This window comes from Peromyscus eremicus, chromosome 2 (genome assembly GCF_949786415.1).
Source record: "Peromyscus eremicus chromosome 2, PerEre_H2_v1, whole genome shotgun sequence".
NCBI lineage: Eukaryota > Metazoa > Chordata > Mammalia > Rodentia > Cricetidae > Peromyscus > Peromyscus eremicus.
In genome coordinates this window covers 10,281,183-10,300,981 of record NC_081417.1, presented here as the reverse complement: position 1 = coordinate 10,300,981, position 19,799 = coordinate 10,281,183, and the positions used below count along the sequence as shown (strand labels likewise).

Genomic DNA, 19,799 nt, shown 5'->3' with positions numbered 1-19,799 from the left:
AATTATCTAACAGGCTATAAAATTTTGGCAGACAAATATTTGAAACATAATTGTTTTAAAGGAGCTTAAGGTCACTTACAGAGTCAGACACTTTAAAGGAACTGAATGAATTATAATTTTCCTGGACTGATTTTCCCAAGTTATTAATACCATGCTCGACAGGACAAGATTCCTAGCCTTTTCCTATCTGGGTTTCATGCTATTTTAATGTTTTATAATATATTATTAAAAGGATTATTGGATGAGTTCCATAATAAAAGTCTAATTTAAAGCCATACATTTCTTCAAATTTCTAATAAGCTGTAAACGTACAAAAAGTGCCCAGGAAGCTCTTTTATGCAGGCAAAGTGTTAATTATGCTCCCTGAGATGTGCTTTTGACCAGGTGCCTTGTGTTGCCAGCGATTTAAGAGGCTCCAGATGAACTTCAGCGTCCCTGTTCTGAACTGATGTGAAGAGGTCAACATGCCACTCATATCTCCATTACTACCAGAATCCCATCCACATTCCAGTGGAAAGGATGGAACATGAGTTAATAGGGTCTAAATATAGTGTGGAGTGTTGTGGTGGCTGGTGCAGGCTGCCGTGAAGATGCAGATCCAGTTCTGGTCAGTAAGCCACCACTCACAGAGCAGAACCTCGGAGGACTTCACAATTCCTCATCACTTGCACTTCCAAGCTATTCTTTATGTTTCAATGTCACAGTCCTCAAAAGTATCCTGACATTAAAGTGTGACACCTTGTGCAGCCTTGGTGCAGCGGGTAGAGGCTTGGACCTGCCTCAACTGAATGTACCAGGCTCTGCTGACTTGCCATAGGAGACCTTGACTTGGAGGAAGTGGGAATGGGGCGTGAGTTGGGGGGAAAGTCTGGGGGTGGGAAGAGGGAGGAGGGGGGATCTGTGGTTGGTATGTAAAATGAATAGGAAATTTCTTAATAATAATAAAAAAGACACCATTATTCTACCCTGTCTCTAGGCACATTGAAGTTAAGGAGATGTGAACAGGCATCAGCATTGTGGGGTAGGCTTGATACAAGGTAACACTTCTTGTGAGCAAAGCACTACCCACACTGTAATACACATACCAAAGGCACAAGACACACAAAAGAACAGCTTCATGACTAATCAGGAGTACCAAGAGCATATCTATAGATTCTTATGGTCAGAGTGATACAACTACTAATTCACCAGTCTTGGGAAACAGATGGTAGATCACATGGTCCCCTAAATTATTTAGATGAGATACAGCATTTCACCCATGAGCCATTATGTCCTGCCATGAATTGGAAATATGAGAAACACTCATTGGTGATGTAAAGTAAACCTTTGCTACTGCAATTGGCATGTTTCCCTTATTTGTGGGAGCCCTGAAGCCTGTTAAAACTTAGTCAAGCTTGACAATATTGTCAATAGTTTTAAAAATCACATTGGGGGACAATTACTAATTAATCACATTAGTATCACAATGACGCATTCAAAAATGGATTTTCTCAACCCAAGTAAAAAACACTTGATAACTGAAGGGTTAAAAGGCACACCCCATTACCCCATGGTGATGTTGCACAGGAGACAGGATATGGCTAGGGTTTGTGAGTGAGAAAGATGTACTGTGAATCTTAATTCCTTTACATACATTACAGTTTTGTTGAACTGTCTATCAACCAGGTACCCTTTTAGCCTTATCAGGGAGCAGTTTAAAACAGGCTTATAAATCCAGCTTTCATTGAGGCTGTGTACTTTCTCACGGTGGCACCTGGGCTCTGTGGCCATAAGCTGCCCTACTTATTCCAGAGATAGTCTCCACAGATGCAACTCTTGGATGTATGGATTTCTGGTCTGTGTCAACAGCTCTCCATGAATTAGAAGTCATCCAAGACAATAACAAAAATAAAGCGTCAGCATGAGCCACAACAACAAAGCTAGTTTCCATCTTCGGGAAACACTTTTCTATCTTAGTTAATCCTTACTTTGAGATACTCGATGCCAAATATTCCATTTTCTTCTCTCCCGATTTCTTTATAAAACTCATCTCTATCACACCAATGACATTCAACTGTTGCGTTGTGTTTCTCAGACCAGAAACTGAGCTGCACAGAGCAAAGCTTTCCGTCAGGTTGGCCACTTTCAGTTTGCTGGGACCCAAGACCAATGCCTGCCACATAGTAGGCATAGTAAGAATTTGAAAAGTCCTCCCTTTTCAAAGGTGGGGGGGGGCGGGGAGTGGTCAAATAAGTAAGACCTGAGATGGCTGACTGGAACAGAGGCAGTCTGGTTGGATGAGCAGTACCTCCATGACAGCAGTCCACCTCTATCGGAAAAAGAAAAGCTTTTTGTTTGTTTTGTTTTTGTTTTGTTTTCTTCTTTTTTTTTGTTTTGTTTTTAAAGAGTCATGCTGTGTGCCAGCTAATTTTCTCATCTCTGTGACAAGCACCTTTCACCATCTTTAGGAGGAAAGGTTCCCTTTGGCTCACAGTTTCAGAGAGCATAGTATGTCGTGGCAGGAAAGCATGGCAGGGGTCACAGTGGCTAGGCATTCTTTGGAGACTTAGTCGCATGGTGGCAGCCAGGATATAGGGAGAGCAGACAGGAATTGGAAGTGTGCATCACCATCTAAGGCTTGCCTCCACCAAGCTACCTCAGCCGTTAGTCCTCACTTCCTAAAGGCTCTACAGCCTTCAATATGACTCCATGAGCTGACACTCAAGCATGCAAACCGTAAGCCTGAGAGGACATGTCATTTGTAAACCCTAACAGATTGCCCTCTCGCTTGTTTGTGCAAGGAATCTGGACATGTTTGTGAGGGAAACAGAGTCTTCTCTCCCCGTTTGCTCCCTGTAAGAGAAATAAAAGACAAACTCCAGAGAGAAGAGCCAGAGCCCAGCAAAGCCACTGAGAGTATTGGGGTCCCCCACAGTTACTTGTACCCTTTACTGTCTGCTATTTGGGTCATTTTGTGAGAGAGGCATTTCAGTTCTTGTAATCCTCATCAGTGATGTTTGTTTCTCCCATGCAAAAACTCTTGAGTAATGAGGGTCCCTTCCATGACTGGGGTTGACCTGGGCTGAGGAAGCAGGAGGGTGAGCACTAGAGAGATCCACAGCATCAGAGTGGACCTGTGTTTCTTGAAGTGGTTTAGAAGTCCCCCAGGGCAGCAGTTCTGGAGAGCATTGTGTGTCAGTGATGTAACGTCTAATAAATTGTGTTCCTCCCAGTAGCTATGTGAACCCTAGTAGTTTCTAATGTGTTTTGAAAGAAAAGAAAGAATTCAAAATACTAATTTCAAAAGCAAATTTGGTTTTGGAAATTTAGAGTTGAAATCAAGTTAATCTAAACTTGAAACTTTATAGATAAAAATATTTTCATTAAGATGTTCTATCCTTCCTAAAACTCATTTTTTTCCCATGGGCAGGAGAGATGGCTCAGTGGTTAAGAGCACTGGCTGCTCTTCCAGAGGACCTGGATTCAATTCCCAGAACCCACATGGAAGCCACAACTGTCTGTAGCTCCAATTCCAGGGGATCTAGCACCTTCATAGATATACATGTAGGCAAAAGACCAATGCACTTAAAATAAAAATAAATAAATCTTTAAAAAAAATAAAGGAAAATTCATTTTTTGTTCATATTCAAAAATACAGTTTGTGTAGTATTTAGGTATTTTGTCTCTTTTGACAATATCAATTTGAACAATAGGTGTTCAGTGTCAAACACCTAATAGCAAAATGCTGATATTTGTATAAATTATGTACTTGCAAATAATAAATGGAACACACAAGGAGATCACATTAGGATAATTTACTTAATTTGTTTATACAATAAATAATTAAGCTCTCTTGGAAATGTATTTATGAAAATAATAAATAAAATTTGATTATTACATTTACCCACACATTTGTTCCGGTATACACATTTACATATTAATTGAATCCTTGGTAAAATACATAATCAAATTGAGGACTTAAATAATATCAACATTTACATTCTTCTTGTAGACTCTTAGAGTGTATCATTCCTTAGGAATCAAAACTGAAACTGCTTGACCTTCCAGCCCTAATTAATCATGCAGGGCTTTGTGGTCAACCCAAAGCAAGGATCCAAAGCTTTTCGTTAGCTGCTAAGAATGGTATGTGTTTGATGATGTACATAAAAGGGGCTGAGAGCAAGCACTTGTCACAGCCAAAGCCACGAGGGTCTTTCATGGCCCTGGGGAAAGCACTCCACAGCGAAGGGTGTCAAATGTTGACAGACAGGGGTGAGCATAAGAGCTTCAGAGATTCTTCATGTTCTCTTGCTGCTGCTGGATCTGGCACAAATCCAGGAGTTGCTTGCATAGACCACAGAATGCAGCAGCTGGTGAGCCATATTAGCAGACAGGGCCTCAGGGCAAGCCCTGCTCCCGAGCTCTGCTCACCAACTGCTGTTCACTTAAACAGCTGGATCTGAGCAAAGAGAGACAAGGTGTCGTTAGAGTTTTATGTGTACAATTGTTTCACTATAGATTGTCTGCTAGAAGCAGAGATAATGATAGCTTTCCAGGCTCCCACATTGGACCAGGAAGGATCCTGATGTTCAAAGAATCAGCAGACAGAAGAATTATGATACATACATAGCTTTGAACACCAATGTTCTGTGTCATTCTAGAGTGCAATTTCAACACCATTAGTCACTATATAGCTAACACTATTACAAGAGTTTCATGGGGGTAGAGGTATTCAAGTCACACCAAAATAATGTTTTAAAATTATAGTCTTAGGTGGGCAACATGGACCTGTGTTTTCTTTCCATTTTCAAAGAAAATCAAAGGATACACACATGTTGGAATATGTGTCAAATTTTGTACCTGATGTTTCTCAGTTGAACACTATGTTCAACCTGAACTCTTCTGGCATAGGAGAAGGAATGTGCCATGCAAGTCAGGAGGTCAATCACAGAGCAGGGTATCAGGCAGAGGGAATGGATACTGTCTACTTTGCTTTCCTAATTGATCATAATGGAACTTTGGATTTCCATTAATTGGGAAAAGGCTTTGAAGGAAAGCACATGAAATTCCTCTTCATTGTTATAGTATTCTTCCTCCATTACTTTAACTGGCATTTTTACTCCCATAAGTATGGAAAAGATTGTTGCACAACAGCAGCTAGGAAAATTTAAAGAAACAGATCAGGTTTGCAAAAGAATGAAATCTAGCCCATTCTCAGATCAAGTATATTTCCCAAATGATGAGATAAACAGGAAGTTAAAATACCAACAATATATAATACTTTTAGCCAAGAAAAAACAAGGCTTACTAATCTTTAAAAAGGAGAAAGTGAGAACTATACACATTAGACATTACCTCTAAGTGTTTGAGCACTAGGGCTTAGCAAATGAAATCCCCAAGTGATGAGGAAGTGCTGGGCCATGTCTATGGAGCCAGTGTCATTAGTGCCACAGTACCTACCCACAGCATCTCCTCATGCCAGTTCAGGAACGGATGAATACCTGCTATCACGACAAGATCTGTGCTGGATTCTTCACAATGGTGAAGAAAATGAATTCTTTAGTCTATAGCCAGTTAGGGTGTATCAGTTAAAATTACGTTTAGCAGTGTACAAAAGATAGTCCTAGTAATGAAAATTCAGCAGAGATGGTCACATTGAAGACCCCCATGCTCGGGAGTCACAATGAATCAAAGACTGGAGCCCCTAGCGCTCCTGCTCTCCAGCCACCTCGGAGCACCGCCCATTGGCTCTGACATTTTCTCCAACTCATCATCCATCACTTTCACCAGCAGGAACAAGAATAGAACAGAGAAAAAATTGTCACTACTAAGTGTGACTGTACTACATTATTCACTATGAACTTAAAATATGGTGAATAGCAAAAAACTGCATCTGGCTAGTTCAAATTCTGTATTTGACATTAAGGAGTAACAACCAACCAGTGCCTTTCAGGAGGAAACTGGTAATGAAAGAAAGCATTTGTTTACTTGTGTGAGTCTACTAATCATTATTTTCAATAACTAGAATCCATTCACTGTAACCTTCTGCCCATACTAACCATTAGTAATTCACACTGGCTCCCGTGAGAGTGAGGTAACATTCATGCACTTCTGTAGATCAGGAACGTCAGGGTGGCTCTAGGATTCAACTGTGTTATGAGCACGTGGGGCCTGCAGAGTTGAGGATGGTCTCCTGCCATGCTTGTCACCCTCTACATGGGACAACTGTCTCCTGGGGCAGTGACAAAACTGCTGTCTGCCTGATCTGTATCACTGGGGACACAATGAACCTCTGGGAAAGGACACTGCTTAGCCATCTACCTCACCATCCTTACCCAATGATCCTTTGCTCCACTGTGGCCAAGGCTACTTCCTCTTTAACGAAGGGGCAGGAATATAGACCTACAATAACACAAATTAACATGAGAGGAGAAAACAAGTCTTCTGCAAAACAGTAGAAGAAATTGGTGCTGATAAGGGAGATTAAACCTCTTTAAAGAGCACTTCATTGCCACAAATCCAGAGGCTCTGTATGAAAATTAATTTGGAAACCATAATCCTGTAACACCAGGTTAAAACTACCAGATTTCTGTGTAGATGAGTTAAAATGGGCTCAAAACATGTCACACAGATGTGTGCTTTGAAACCAGAGATGCATGGGAAGAAGAAATTGAGGTATCAAATTGTTCCATATTGTTAGAGAGATGATTAGGTCAAGTCTGACTCTGCTAGCAAATACTTCTAATTTGCTGAGCTAAGAAACATGTTCTCTAGATACCCAAGTCTGAATGTGTACCTGAGTACTTTACCTGATGCAGGGTTGGGAGAGTGGGCTGTGCAATAGGGCAGAGTTCATTCACAGGCAGCCACTTTTCCATGCCCATGCTTGTCCATGCTATTCTAAATGCTAAGATGCATAGACCTTCAATACACTTGAGAGCAAGCCTTAGAAACCATAGTTTAAGTCCCCTCTTCTTCGAAAAGCCCATTCTGATTTTGATGGCACCCTCTGAAAATGGCAGAGTATCTGTGAATGCTGCATCTCTCCTATAACTGTGGGAGTGCTTCATGAATTATAAGAATTACCTTTAAAGAATTAGAGCAATACAGTTTATTTTTTAAAAAATGTTGGTTAGACTAGGAAGTTGGGAAACTTGTGGAGCGAATGGACCTAAGCTTCACCAACAGGAAGCCAAAGTGCAGCGATTTTGGGAGTGGGGCCTGCCCAAGAGCTGAAGAACAGCTCCATGACGAAGTGGCCCAATGAGAGCCTGCCAGGAAGCAAGACCAGAGGCTCCGGACCTGCAAGGCTGCATTCTCTGTTCCTCGTGATCTAGCCAGTGTTGTGAGATGGCTTGTGTACACTGATGGGAAGTAATGCCACTGCTATACAAAAGAAACAAAAACAAAGGCCAGGACCGGGTTCCTTAGCCCGCCCTCACATGTTTTTCCAGGTTGTAATGACATTTCAGATGGGTAATTACTAAGCATCTTGTCTATGTGGAATATTTTTGTTATGCAACAACAGATAGCATAAATAATTAGATTTTTTAATTAAAAATAATTAGATTTTCAGCTCCATGTGTACTTTTAGCTGTCAAGTCCTTCACTGCACATTTGTCCATCTTCTCTCTTGTTCTCTTGTCTTGAGCACTTTTTAACAAGCCCTCTAACAGGAAACTAAACAAGTTACACCAATAAGACCAGGACCTTTTGCCTTAGGTTTGGAACTGCTGGAGAAATGTTCGGTAAAATCCACCATACTCCTCTTACACAATGCATTTGACCTCCAGATAATGATAAGCGCTTCATCCCCCAATGCATTTAATTTTAATCCTGCCGAGACGAAAGTCATTGCTTGAATTACAAGAGTGAGTCTCGTTAAGGCTGAAAAGCAGTGACCCAGATAACGTAATGGATTAATATGGAGACCTTGCAGTTTTAGAGCCTTGCTTTCAAATCTGTCTGCACAGCCAAGTCACTACAATAGTCAATCAACTGGTTAATACTGTCTATAAGCATTCTGAGAACAGTAGTTAGGAGAGCATTCTCGCTACTCAATAAAGGATTAAACTGAATCAGGGAACTTGCAGGGAGAGAGTGTCTTGTAGACATGACGTGGATGCTGCACCCCTGAAATCTCAACAATGTGGTTGCCTAAGCAAGACATGAACGATGGTCACACCAGTCGGCATGCCAACAAAGATGAAGGAAACTCCACGAGCCCCAACCCTAGATTAGGAGCTATGGGTAGTCAATGGCTTCTGAGGGAAGAAGGATCAGTTTTCTCAAGTGATAGCCACACTGGCTGGTTATCTGATCCCCACTGGTCAGCCCTAAACATATAAAAGTAATGCTAAATGGACTAAGCAGGTTTTATAAACATACACACTTATATATGTGTATGTTTATATACATTTATATCATATATAAATATACATATTTTATATGTGCATGTTTATATATATGTATATATTATATATAATAAATACAGAATGGGGGTGTGAGAAGAGTTGGGAGAAGGAGGAGTAGAAATAATGCAAGTACAATGTACTCATGTATGAAACCCTCAAAAACATAAAAAATATTTAAATGGAGAACATTCATTCCCTTATTGTCCCCTAAAACTTCCTTAAATGATCAGAATTAAAATGCAGGGTTTAATGGATGGCTGTGATGCTAAAATCATTAACAATTTTGTAATTTGGATGGCACTCTAACAAGCACCAGCATGTTGACATTTTTATTACATAAATATATACAATGCTATAATGTGTAAATATAAATTAATAAGATGTCTACTTATCAGAACAAAAATATAAGTATAATGAGTTGGTCTTGGTAAATGAAATGTGATGCTGACCAAATTATGAAATTCTGGTTTTGGCTGATTGGTTGTGGTAATGTGATTAAAACCCAGGGCCTTTCCCATGCCAGTCACGACCTCTACCACTAACCTATATCCAACCTCTACCTTTTGATATTCTTTGGGGGGTAATGTATATATTAGAATTATTATACTACAGAGAAAACAACTGCGTGTACAGCTTAATAGGGCATCTTTCCATCTACAGATTAAAGAGAAAGATTTTTTAGCTGGGCATGATAGTGTGCATAGCACTCAAGAGGCTGAAGAAGGAAGATCATGAATTCCAAGCCAGCCTGGGCTTCATAGGGAGATCCGTTGTCCAAAAGTCAAAATTTAAAAATAAAAGAACCTTTCAAGAAGCATGTTTCTGAAAATGTGTCTATTTGTTCATTTATTTTAGATGCAAGATATCGGGACTACCGAAGGAGCTCAGTATGGCTCCCATCCTCAGATGGCAGCCATGAGGCCGAGAGGCCAGCCCCCAGACATCAGACAGCAGGCAAGCCTGATGCAGCACGGTCAGCTGACCACCATCAACCAGTCCCAGCTGAGTGCACAGTTGGGTTTGAACATGGGAGGCAGCAACGTTCCCCACAACTCCCCTTCTCCCCCTGGGAGCAAGTCAGCAACGCCTTCGCCTTCCAGCTCAGTGCATGAAGATGAAGGTGATGACACCACCAAGGTATGGTCTGTGATTGAACTGCCTTTGCACTGTAAGGAGGGCATGTTTACATCTTCCCCTCGAGAAACACTGGTGAGGAGCAGACACCTGGTCAATGAAGCATGAGGTCACAAACTAAATGTACATTTCTATATAACACAAAGGCTGTTTTTGCTCTTAGAATGGATGGTCTGCATAGTGAGTAAGGCTAAATAAATTCTGTTGTACTTGACTTCTGCAACCGAGCCTACCTTACTGCGTTCCAAAAACATTTTTCTCTGTAGGACCATTTGTTTTCCTTGTGAGGATCGCATGTAGCACAGACTAGCCTCAAACTCCTGAGATGTTGTGTAGCTTAGGAAGACCTTGAAATTCTGATGGCCCTGTTTCCACTTCCTGAGTGCTGGAATTAAAAGTGTGCACCATTGTGGAATGTTAGAGATCCAACTGATGCTGGGAAAGCACCTGCTAAATTGTCTCTCCAGCCCCATTGCACTGTAAGAAGCGAAAGTCCTGAGGGGTGTGTGTACGGAGTGTGAGTGGGACTCAGAATGTGTGTTGGAATGTTGTTAGATGACAGCCTCAGATCACCTGACCCAACTCTTCCACAGAGTAGAAGATGACTTTGCAGAACAGAGACCTGGGCTAATATTTTTTGGTTCCTTGTAGCTTTATCACTTGATGCCTTTCTTTAAATCATTTGGGTGGGAAATTGCTTTTCAAATGCCCTTGGAGGGGGAAATTGGCTGAATTTTCCTTTAAATTTCTTTGAAGTTGTTTAAGGAAATTGTTTGTTTAAAATATAATATTTTAAAAGGAGAAAAGAAAAATAAATGACTGCACCAAAACCTTGTATGTTTTTGCCCCAAAACACCAAACACTCCCTCCCCTCCGCTCCCCTCCGCTCCCCTCCGCTCCCCTCCTCTCCCCTCCGCTCCCCTCCACTCCTCTCCGCTCCTCTCCCCTCCCCTCCCTTCCCTAATTACCAATGAAACCTTGCCCAGATTTATCCTAGTGAGAAGGATGGGTGTCTACCAACTGTGGAAATGTCCACCAGTACACAAATACTGTTTTTCTATTTGCATTCTTTTTTTAAAGATTTACTTTATTTTTTGATTATGTATAGGCAGTGGGTGGACAATCTGCAGGTGAGTACAGGTACCCTAGGAGGCCAGAGGCTCTGGAACTCACAGGGACTGTAGTTACAGGCATCTGTGAGCTGCCTTAGATGCCAGCAAGGTCCTCTGCAGGAGCAGTACAGGCTCTTCCCTGCTGAACCCTCCCTCAAGACCCCTGTTTTATTTCTTCAGGAAGCTCCCTAACAAACAGTCAGATGTGACAGCCACTTTGCTGTCTTCTCACTTTCTTAAGGATTATATTTGGTAGAAGTTAAACTGCCAACATACCGCTAAAGGCAATGCTATGGATCTGATCTATGCAACTGACTGCCAGTATCTACACCGAACTCTTAATAGTTCAGATGAATTGTAATCCATAGATTAATTCAATTTACTGACAGCATTGACAGTGCACTGGCAGTCTTTTCTTATTTCTGTACTCTTGACGCCCCAGTATTTGGGAGTTCTTCATCTTGGAACACCTGTACAATTGGCTGCCATTATTGACTCCACTGTGAGGCCCCCTATGATATACAAACCAGCTAACCCAGAGCTCTCACACACCAATTCAGTATTCCCCTGCCTCATACTAGGGCCAGGGCCAGCCAACGAAGACCCAACCAGAAAGCCCAGAATCTCTTGACACTATGCGAGGCCTTTCCCCAGCTCTCTCAGCATTCCCACACAGGAGCCTGCCAACTCCTGCCCACAAAATTGCCACCACATGCTCTGATCCTGTGCTGCCCTGGTCCTGTCTGTCCCTCATAGACTTGGGTTCCTCCCCAGGTGGCGTGTGCTCAGCTGTGCCTCCTGTTCTTCAGATCTGTGAGTGTAGACTTCCCCTTTCCTGCCAGTCATTTCCATGTTTTGCAGACTTCCCAAATCAAATCCCAGGTACAAATCCTAGTGTCGTTGCACACATATCTGATTCTTCTACCCTCACAGTCCTGTGGTAAGTGAGGTAGTGTCCACAGACAGAGAGAAGTACTAAGAGAAGGCTAATTAAGCCAAACTAGTGGAAACACATGAACTGTGCACCAATAGCTGAGGAGCCCCCATGGTACTTGACTAGGCCCTCTGGATAAGTGAGGCAATTGTTTAGCTTGAACTGTTTAGGGTGCCCCCAGGCAGTGGGACCAGGACCTGTCCTTAGTGCATGAGCCGGATTTTTGGAACCTAGTACCTATACTGAGACACTTTGCTCAGCCTTGGTGCAGGGAGGAGGGGCTTGGACCTGCCTCAGCTGAATATACCAGGCTCTTCTGACTCCCCATGGGAGACCTTGCCTTGGAGGAGGTGGGAATGGGGGGGTGGGTTGGGAGGAAAGCTGGGGGTTAGGAGGAGGGAGGACAGGGGAATCTGTGGTTGGTATGTAAAACGAATAGAAAATCTATTAATAAAAAAAGAAGACTAATTAATAATAAATAAATCACTGGGCTCAGGAAAGCCTGAACATCAACTGACTATTTAGATGACAAAGACATTTTTCCTAACAAAATATGGATTATTCTACTAGTACCTAACAACCAGTGGTTGCCTGAAGCCAAATATGAACACCAACCATATGCTTGTGGCCAGAGATTTGTGGGTTCTAGGCGATCACCTAGACAGAAATATGCATTGTATTATACTGTGAGATCAATGTTTAGCTCACAGTAATGACCAATTTGTGGATCAGGACTATGTCTTTACCAGAATTCCTTCCTGACAATTCAAATAATTCATGCAAAATCCGTAGCATCTTCTAACAGTCAATCATATACAGGATATGTCTTTATTACAGTAACATTCTATATGTGCCTCAACTTACTTGGGTGGTCAAGTGGACAGGAGCCTGAGACTTTTAGAACTGCATCATACCACTCACTGCTAACCCCTTAGGAATACAGTTTGTAATCGTCCCAATGCATGGATTTGTATATTATAAACCTTCAAGCTGGTGTGTGAAATTTTACCAGTGAGTTTCCTATCCAGTCACCCAATATCCACACCTCAAAAGCCTGTATGGTTCTTAGCAGTGACTCTTAAGCTCTTGGTATAGAAATGGGGTGAAGAGATGGATTTCTCACAAACATTCCTGATTTTGTTTTTTTTAAATGGCTTTTTTTTCTTTTATACATCTCAAGGAAATTCAGCCTCTTATTACAATTCTGAATGCTGTTGCTCACTGTCGATTCAGAATTTCTTTGCCATTTATTCAACTTACATGTCTTAAAAAATCTAGAAAAATGCTCTGCTGAAAGTGCCTAAGCATTTTTTATGACAGTGAAGAATTAAACAGTACTTTTTACCTTTATATGTGTGTGTGTAGGGTTTGTGTGTAATGTTGTATTATGACAACTCTAGTTAAATGTGAAATAGCATTGAGTAAAAAGATCATTGAAATCATTTCTAACAAGTGAACCAAACAGGAATATTGAGTTCCACCCCAGAGAAAGCAGTTTTCAGAGTCCCTCTTAGCACGCCATGCTGTCTTTAAGCAATTACATATTGATTCGTTTATCTAATTGAACAATTAAATGGAATAGTCTGTTTTGACAGAAAAAATATTGTAAATATACTAGTAGAGTTAATTATCACCTTACAAACACCACCCATGGCTTTGATTGCTCTGAAGCGGTGTTGACAGCTTTGAGTCACAAATGAGACCTGCAGAGAAATGGCAAAGAAGTAAAAACTCAGGCTTGTGGCTCCAAGTTTGTAATCCAGTTCCTGTAAGTTAACAGAAACTTCAAGACACATAGAGAATCTAGCATTACATGTGTATTTTGGATATAGTTGTTCCTTTAATTATACACTAAGAATCACAGTAGATATGTTTCTTCCTTTTATTTTCATTTTCCATTGAAATGCTTATATGTGTCTCATAAATGATGCATAGTTTGATGATCTTTTACTCTGAAATGGAAAACTTACAACACTTAGACAAACATGTAGGCCTATAGCACCTTCTCAGTGTGTTACTTTCTGTTTGCCCCATAGACATTTTATACTACTTGTTCTGTCTTCTTTAAAATTTTTATTTTTCTCATCCAATTATTTCTGATTTTAAGACTAGAAACTTGATATTCTTTTTCTTCCTTTTTTTTTTATTAGTTCTCTGAGAGTTGTGAGTTTTCTGTAACATATTTTGGTGATGTTCACTTCTCCAAACCATGTCAAATCCCCTTCCATATCCACCAACTCTATGTCCTTTATATTAATCCCTTTAAGGCCAATTGTACTCCCAAAATATTCTTGGCTGTGTGGTCTTCCATGAGATCATGGTTGATTTACCAGTCAGTTGCTACACTCTTAGAGAAAATTGACTCTCCCTTTCCTGGTAGCTAACAAGTACCAATAGCTCCACAGCTAAGAGTAGGGCTGTGTGCCCAACTCCTCTTTCTACACTGGGATTTGATCTGGTTTGGGCTTGCACAGGTTTTGTACATGAAAAGTATAAATTAATTGATGTCTTTACATTGTTATTTAGGTTATTTTTAAGTCCAAATACCTTCCTTCTGATTTATACATTTATATTTTTGTTAAAGTTCATCTTAATTATAATTTTAAAAATTCCTTAATGTAATAAAATTTATAAAATACCATGTACATTGTTTTATGTAGTTCTTTTTCCTCCAGTTTTATTTATATATATCATTTACATCTGGCATTACTTTGTCTTAGCTTTAAAGTGTTCTTTTGGCATGGGTCTTCTTGGAGCATGCCTACCTTAGAGAGCATTTCTGCTGGGTATATCTCTAGACTGACAGTCACTGCCTTTCAGCACTTGGAGCCTGTTGTGTTATTCTTTGGAGCCCTGGCTTCCATTGTTGCTTTTGAGATCTACTGCCTCCATCTTCCTTTAAAAGTAACCTGACTTTCTCTAATTGGCTTGAAAATCTCTTGCCTTTGGTGTTCTTCAGCTTCAAGGTGATGTATGTGGGCTTCTTCACATTTATCTTGAATTTAATTAACTCTGTACTCCATCATTTCTGGAATATTTCAACCACTTTTTTCGGTTAGTGCCTCTTGCTCCCTTCTCATTTTATAATTCTGAGAAGATTAGTGCTAGACTTCTCATCTTCCACAGCCCACCCCCAGTGTGCTTTGTGCAACTTCCTTACCTGCTATACTATGATTCTGAATAATTTATTTACTTTTATATCTTAGTTGGTAAGTGGTTTTTTTTTCAGCTATATTTAATCTGAAATTAAAATGAACTTCGGATATTGCAATTTCAAATGTATTTTTAGCTTTATTTTTCTCATGTCTAAACATTTTCTTTAATATTTTTAGTTATTTAATTTTTTATCATATATTTAATCTCTTTTATTCATATATTTGTTGCATACCCTCTGTCTTAGTTACTTTCCAATTGCTGTGACAAAACTCCATGACTAAGGCAATTGATAAAGAAAGAGTTTATTGGGGCTTACAGTTCCAGAGGTTTAAACTCCATGACCATCATGGCACGGAGCATGGCAGCAGGCAGGTGTGGCACTGGAGCAGTAGCTGAGAGCCTACGTGCTTATCTGCAAGTAGGAGGCAGAGAGAGAGAGAGAACTAACCAGGATTAGTGGGGACTTTTGAAAACTGACAGCCTGGCCCTATTGAGATTCCTTTATCATTTATTAAAAAATAAAACTTGGAGATAAATATTAGGGAATAAACCTGAGAGGTCCATAGAGCGACCAAAACACAATCTCTGCTCTCCGAACCAAGGTGGTCTCGGAGCAATCAACACAAACAGATCTCCTCCAACAGATCCCAGTGACACACCTCCTCCAACAAGGTAGTCTTCATCCTTCCCAAACAGTTCCACTAACTGAGCACTAAGCACTCAAATATATGAGGACTATTCTCATTCAACCACCACACCCTCCATTGTCTAATTCTTACTCATGAAGTCGGAGGTCTACTTCTTCTGGTTTTAATCTTGCCTTATTTTGGTTTCTGCTTTTGAGTGTGGGTTTTTATTCATTAGAACTTCATAAAAATTATTTTAGGCATGGTTTGAAAACATATTCCTCCAGAAAGAGTTTTAGTTTGCTTCTGCTGAGTCTCTTGGGTCTTTATGTTATAGAACTATACTTAACTTGAAACTTTCTGACCTCTCCCAACCACCTGACCACCTAACACTAAAACCCCTTGCAAATGCTGGCTTCTGTTTAGAGATTATCACAAGATACTTTTCTTCTCAGAGCATTTGCCCTGAGGGTTTGAGAGGACACCTGCAAAGAGAATTATTTTGCTCCAGCCTTGAGATGAATGATTGTCATTCTTTTACATCATGGCTTTAACAGATCGTTGCTATAAATATCCTGGGCTTTGTGGATGGTTCAGCAATACCTTTGAATGAAAGCTGACTTCATCATCTTCATGCTTCTCTGTTTCCACTTAGAACTTTTGCTTATAACCATTCTTACAAAGTTGTTGATTCCTCAGTGCATGTGCTCTGCCATACCAGGTAGACTCAGAAAAGCAGGTACTTGGTGAGTCTCCTTCACATGCTTTATCCATGCACTAAAGTAAGTCACTACATTAGCAAGCAAGCCTTCAAAGCATTCTAGAAGTAAGAGACTTCTAGACCACAGTAAAAATTCTAGAAAGTCTTCTGTACAAAGTAAATAAAACTAAACAGTGCTGGAACAAAATGCCACATTACTTTATCAAGAAATGGTTTATAATATTTAAAACTTGGGCTTGAAAGTGAAATATTTTCCATATTGATGTGTTTTTATTGTGCGATTGCTTATCAACAATTCACATGATATAATATGTATATCTCCAAAGTTCTTAGGCTCATGCCAACTAAATTAGTAAATATTTTCTTCATTCATTTTTTATATGTATGTATTCTTGTGTTAACTTTATATTGAGAGAGGCAAATAAACACCAACTCACTCCAGATAGGATATTAACAGATCAAAGTAAGATTCCATCAAAGTCCACCTTAATGAACCAATAAATTAACTGGGTTTCCTTAAAGAAAATGAATTGGTTACACTTACAAAAGCCTGGAAGACCCCCAAATAGCTACCTTACCACAAATCACATTCCACCAAGTATAACAACCTCAATGAAGCTGCACCATTCAGCCTTCCATTTTCCATATACTCTGTCATCACCAGAGACCACTTACAGATGAGGGAGTCACAGGAGAGAGCAATCGCTGGAACCCCCAGTGAGGATCCTCTGACCTTCTCCTCTTCCATATGCTAAATGATGTCATTAGATCCATTGTCACATCTGTATATGCGTGCGCATGCATGCACATCACACATACACACACACACACACACACACACACACACACACACACACACACACACATTCATCAATGGTGTCCATAATAAACCAGCAAAGGGAAGATGTTAAAATTCAGCCTGTTAAATGATTACTTCTAAAATCAATTCAAATTATGCTAGGATGTAGTATTTTCAAAGAGCATATGTTCTTAGACATATTCTAGATGACTGAGCACATTTGATAATTCATGGAATAAAAATAACATGAGGTTTGGCCTTAGCCACCTGGAATTTGCCTCCTCTGGCCCTTCCCTCAACAGCTTGTGTTATTTGTAAGGCAGAGCCACAGTACAGAGGAATAAGAAGTAGGCATGTTGCTCTACTCAGGCAGATTTAGCAAAGATCCCAGAGACTGACACAAAAAGCTAGTAGGTACGTGTAATTACAACCAACCATTTTCTTGCTTTAGAATAGTTTTTGCTGAACAGTAGCCCAAAGTTTATATTTCATATAAGGCTACCAAGTGTCTTCGCTAAACTCATCCAAAAAATATGCAGGGTTTTATTTTTTGTTTTATTTTAGAATCAAGGATCCTTAAAAATAAATTTCCTTTATAAGCCAGTACCACTACAATGCCCCATGGTTGTGAACCATTTCAAAAATAAAGCCCTTTATACATGTTTTCATATAATTGATGTGTTGAGTCATTCATTGAATGTGCTGGTATTATTAATGATGATAATAAACCCAACTGTAAAACGAAAGAAGTTCCTCAGGCTTGCTGATTTTGCGGTAACTAGATGGCTCACTTTCCATGCTTATGTGAATTCATTCTCATAAGGGGATAAGATGGCACTGCTGAGGAAGAGAAGAGAAGGGACATAAGCAGCAGAATTTTCACTTTTGGAAACAAGACATCACGAAAGTGCTGTGGTGTTCCCCATTTCTGTGGTGAAGATTTTACAATGTTTACCTTAGATGGTAAGAGTTATAAGTGAAGTTCTATGCCGTTTGTTCCGCCTATTGTGCAGATGGTGCTTGATTAAAATCTATTTTAAACTGCAGTAATTACTGCAAGATAGTGTGCATTAAAGAGCTCTCCTGGCTCCATTAACGGCTTTGGGACCATGGCAGTTTATTTTAAATATGCTTATAGACACTTCTAACTTCTCCGGAGATGCTTCAATATAGATGATTCTCTTTCCTTGGTGTGTGTGTGTGTGTGTGTGTGTGTGTGTGTGTGTGTGTGTGTGTTGCTGCTAAGGATTAAACCCTGGGTGTTTTGTATACTAGGCAAGTGCTCCAACACTAAGCCCCACCCCTGGCTCTCTTTCCCTGATGTTGCTAAAGTCTTGAACTCTCGGTTAGGAAGTATTCCGAAGAAATATTCTGAGCACATGTTTCTTTTATATTAAAAGATTATTATTTCCTGATAATAAGTAAATTAAATGCACCATTATAACGAAGCAATACATGACAGGAGGTGGGTTGTCAAAAGCCTAAATATATTGTAGAACTATGATGAATACATCTTTCTCTAAGTAAGTTAGAGGAAGCATGTGCAACTGAAGAAAGCTTTTGGGTAATATTTATTTATGAGTACAAAATACATGTATTTTGAATGTATTTATTCACTATTGCTCTAATTGCATATGAAATAACTCTGTAGGTAGTCAGAGCTGCATTAGTGCTTCAGTTCAGCCATGTTGTCAGTTGTTATCATTTTTATACAGTTTTAAAATGTACTTTAAAGCTTTGCTTTACAATGATAAACCTTTGCCCAGTGCTGTAGAATATAAGAGCAGAAATGTATGGTGAGTCACTGAAAGGTGCCACATAATGGAAAAGAGGGTTCAAAGATTCATAAGATATCTTATTTTCAATGTGCCTGTCTTCTGTGTAATGTTATTCTGTGCATAATAAGGTTTCTCTTGATCTAAATGGAACACAGTGGAATTGAGTTTTACTCTCTAGTTACAGAACCCTAGTAAGTTGATAAATACTCTAGAATAAGTGTTCAGTGCCTACTTCTGTGCCATCCAGTATAATAGCCACTACTCATCAATGACTGCTTAGATTTATATTTAATGAGTTAAGATTAAATGTAAAGTCTTTCAACTCTCAGTTGTACCCACTTTATGCAAGTGGTCTACAGTTATATGTGGACAGTGGCTACACTTTGGACATGGCAGAGAACATACCTATCGTTCTAGAAATTTCTATGAGACAGTGATACTATAGAACCCAAAACTTCTTAGAAAGTTAAGGTATAAAATTACAGGCTTCCATCCATAAATGTATGAAACCAAAATCCAGACAATACCCAGGGACATATTGTAAATCCATTTAGCTAATATTTTTTCACCTCAACCATATTCATCATCCTTATGTTCATTCTAAATAGTTTGCGGTCAAAAGAGTCAGGTACTTTTCAAAACACAATCCATTACTGGCATGTAAGTGGTTCCAAATTGAAGCAGTGCTCCTTCCCAAGCAAGCTTTGCATATGGACAATGACCACATGCCTTTCACATGAGAAACAAAGCTACCACTGGAACCTGAGCCTTACAAAATCCCAGCTCGTTAAGCAGACTCTAAAAGGGTCACTCATTTCTGCATGTTTCTTATGTACGAAAAGTGGTGACAATACAAACCACACATCAGAGGACTTTATAATATCTTTACAATCACTGCCCAAGTACTAGAATACAGAAGGCATCAAGCCATGACAGTGAATTTTCATTCTATTTTATTACATCCTAAAAAGCAAAGCCATCACATCTATGAAATAATCATTTATACAAAAACACTGGACAACACAATAAGCAATGCTCTCTAAAATGAATTTTCTTTTTATAAAAGTGAAGATATTTCATGCATACCTTTTTTCTCCTTCATGTACTTCTATAGTGAAAAATGTGGCATTATTTCAAAGCATAGTT

General features: G+C 39.7%; 1 protein-coding gene across 1 annotated transcript in view; it reads left to right on the top strand.

Moving 5' to 3' along the window:
- The window catches only part of Tox (thymocyte selection associated high mobility group box), a 308,938-nt gene that overhangs the window by 245,818 nt on the left and 43,321 nt on the right, over positions 1-19,799 (top strand). The window contains exon 5 of the mRNA XM_059253831.1: positions 9,249-9,530. Within this exon, the coding sequence (XP_059109814.1) occupies positions 9,249-9,530 (282 nt within the window). The remainder of the gene's footprint in view (positions 1-9,248; positions 9,531-19,799) is intronic.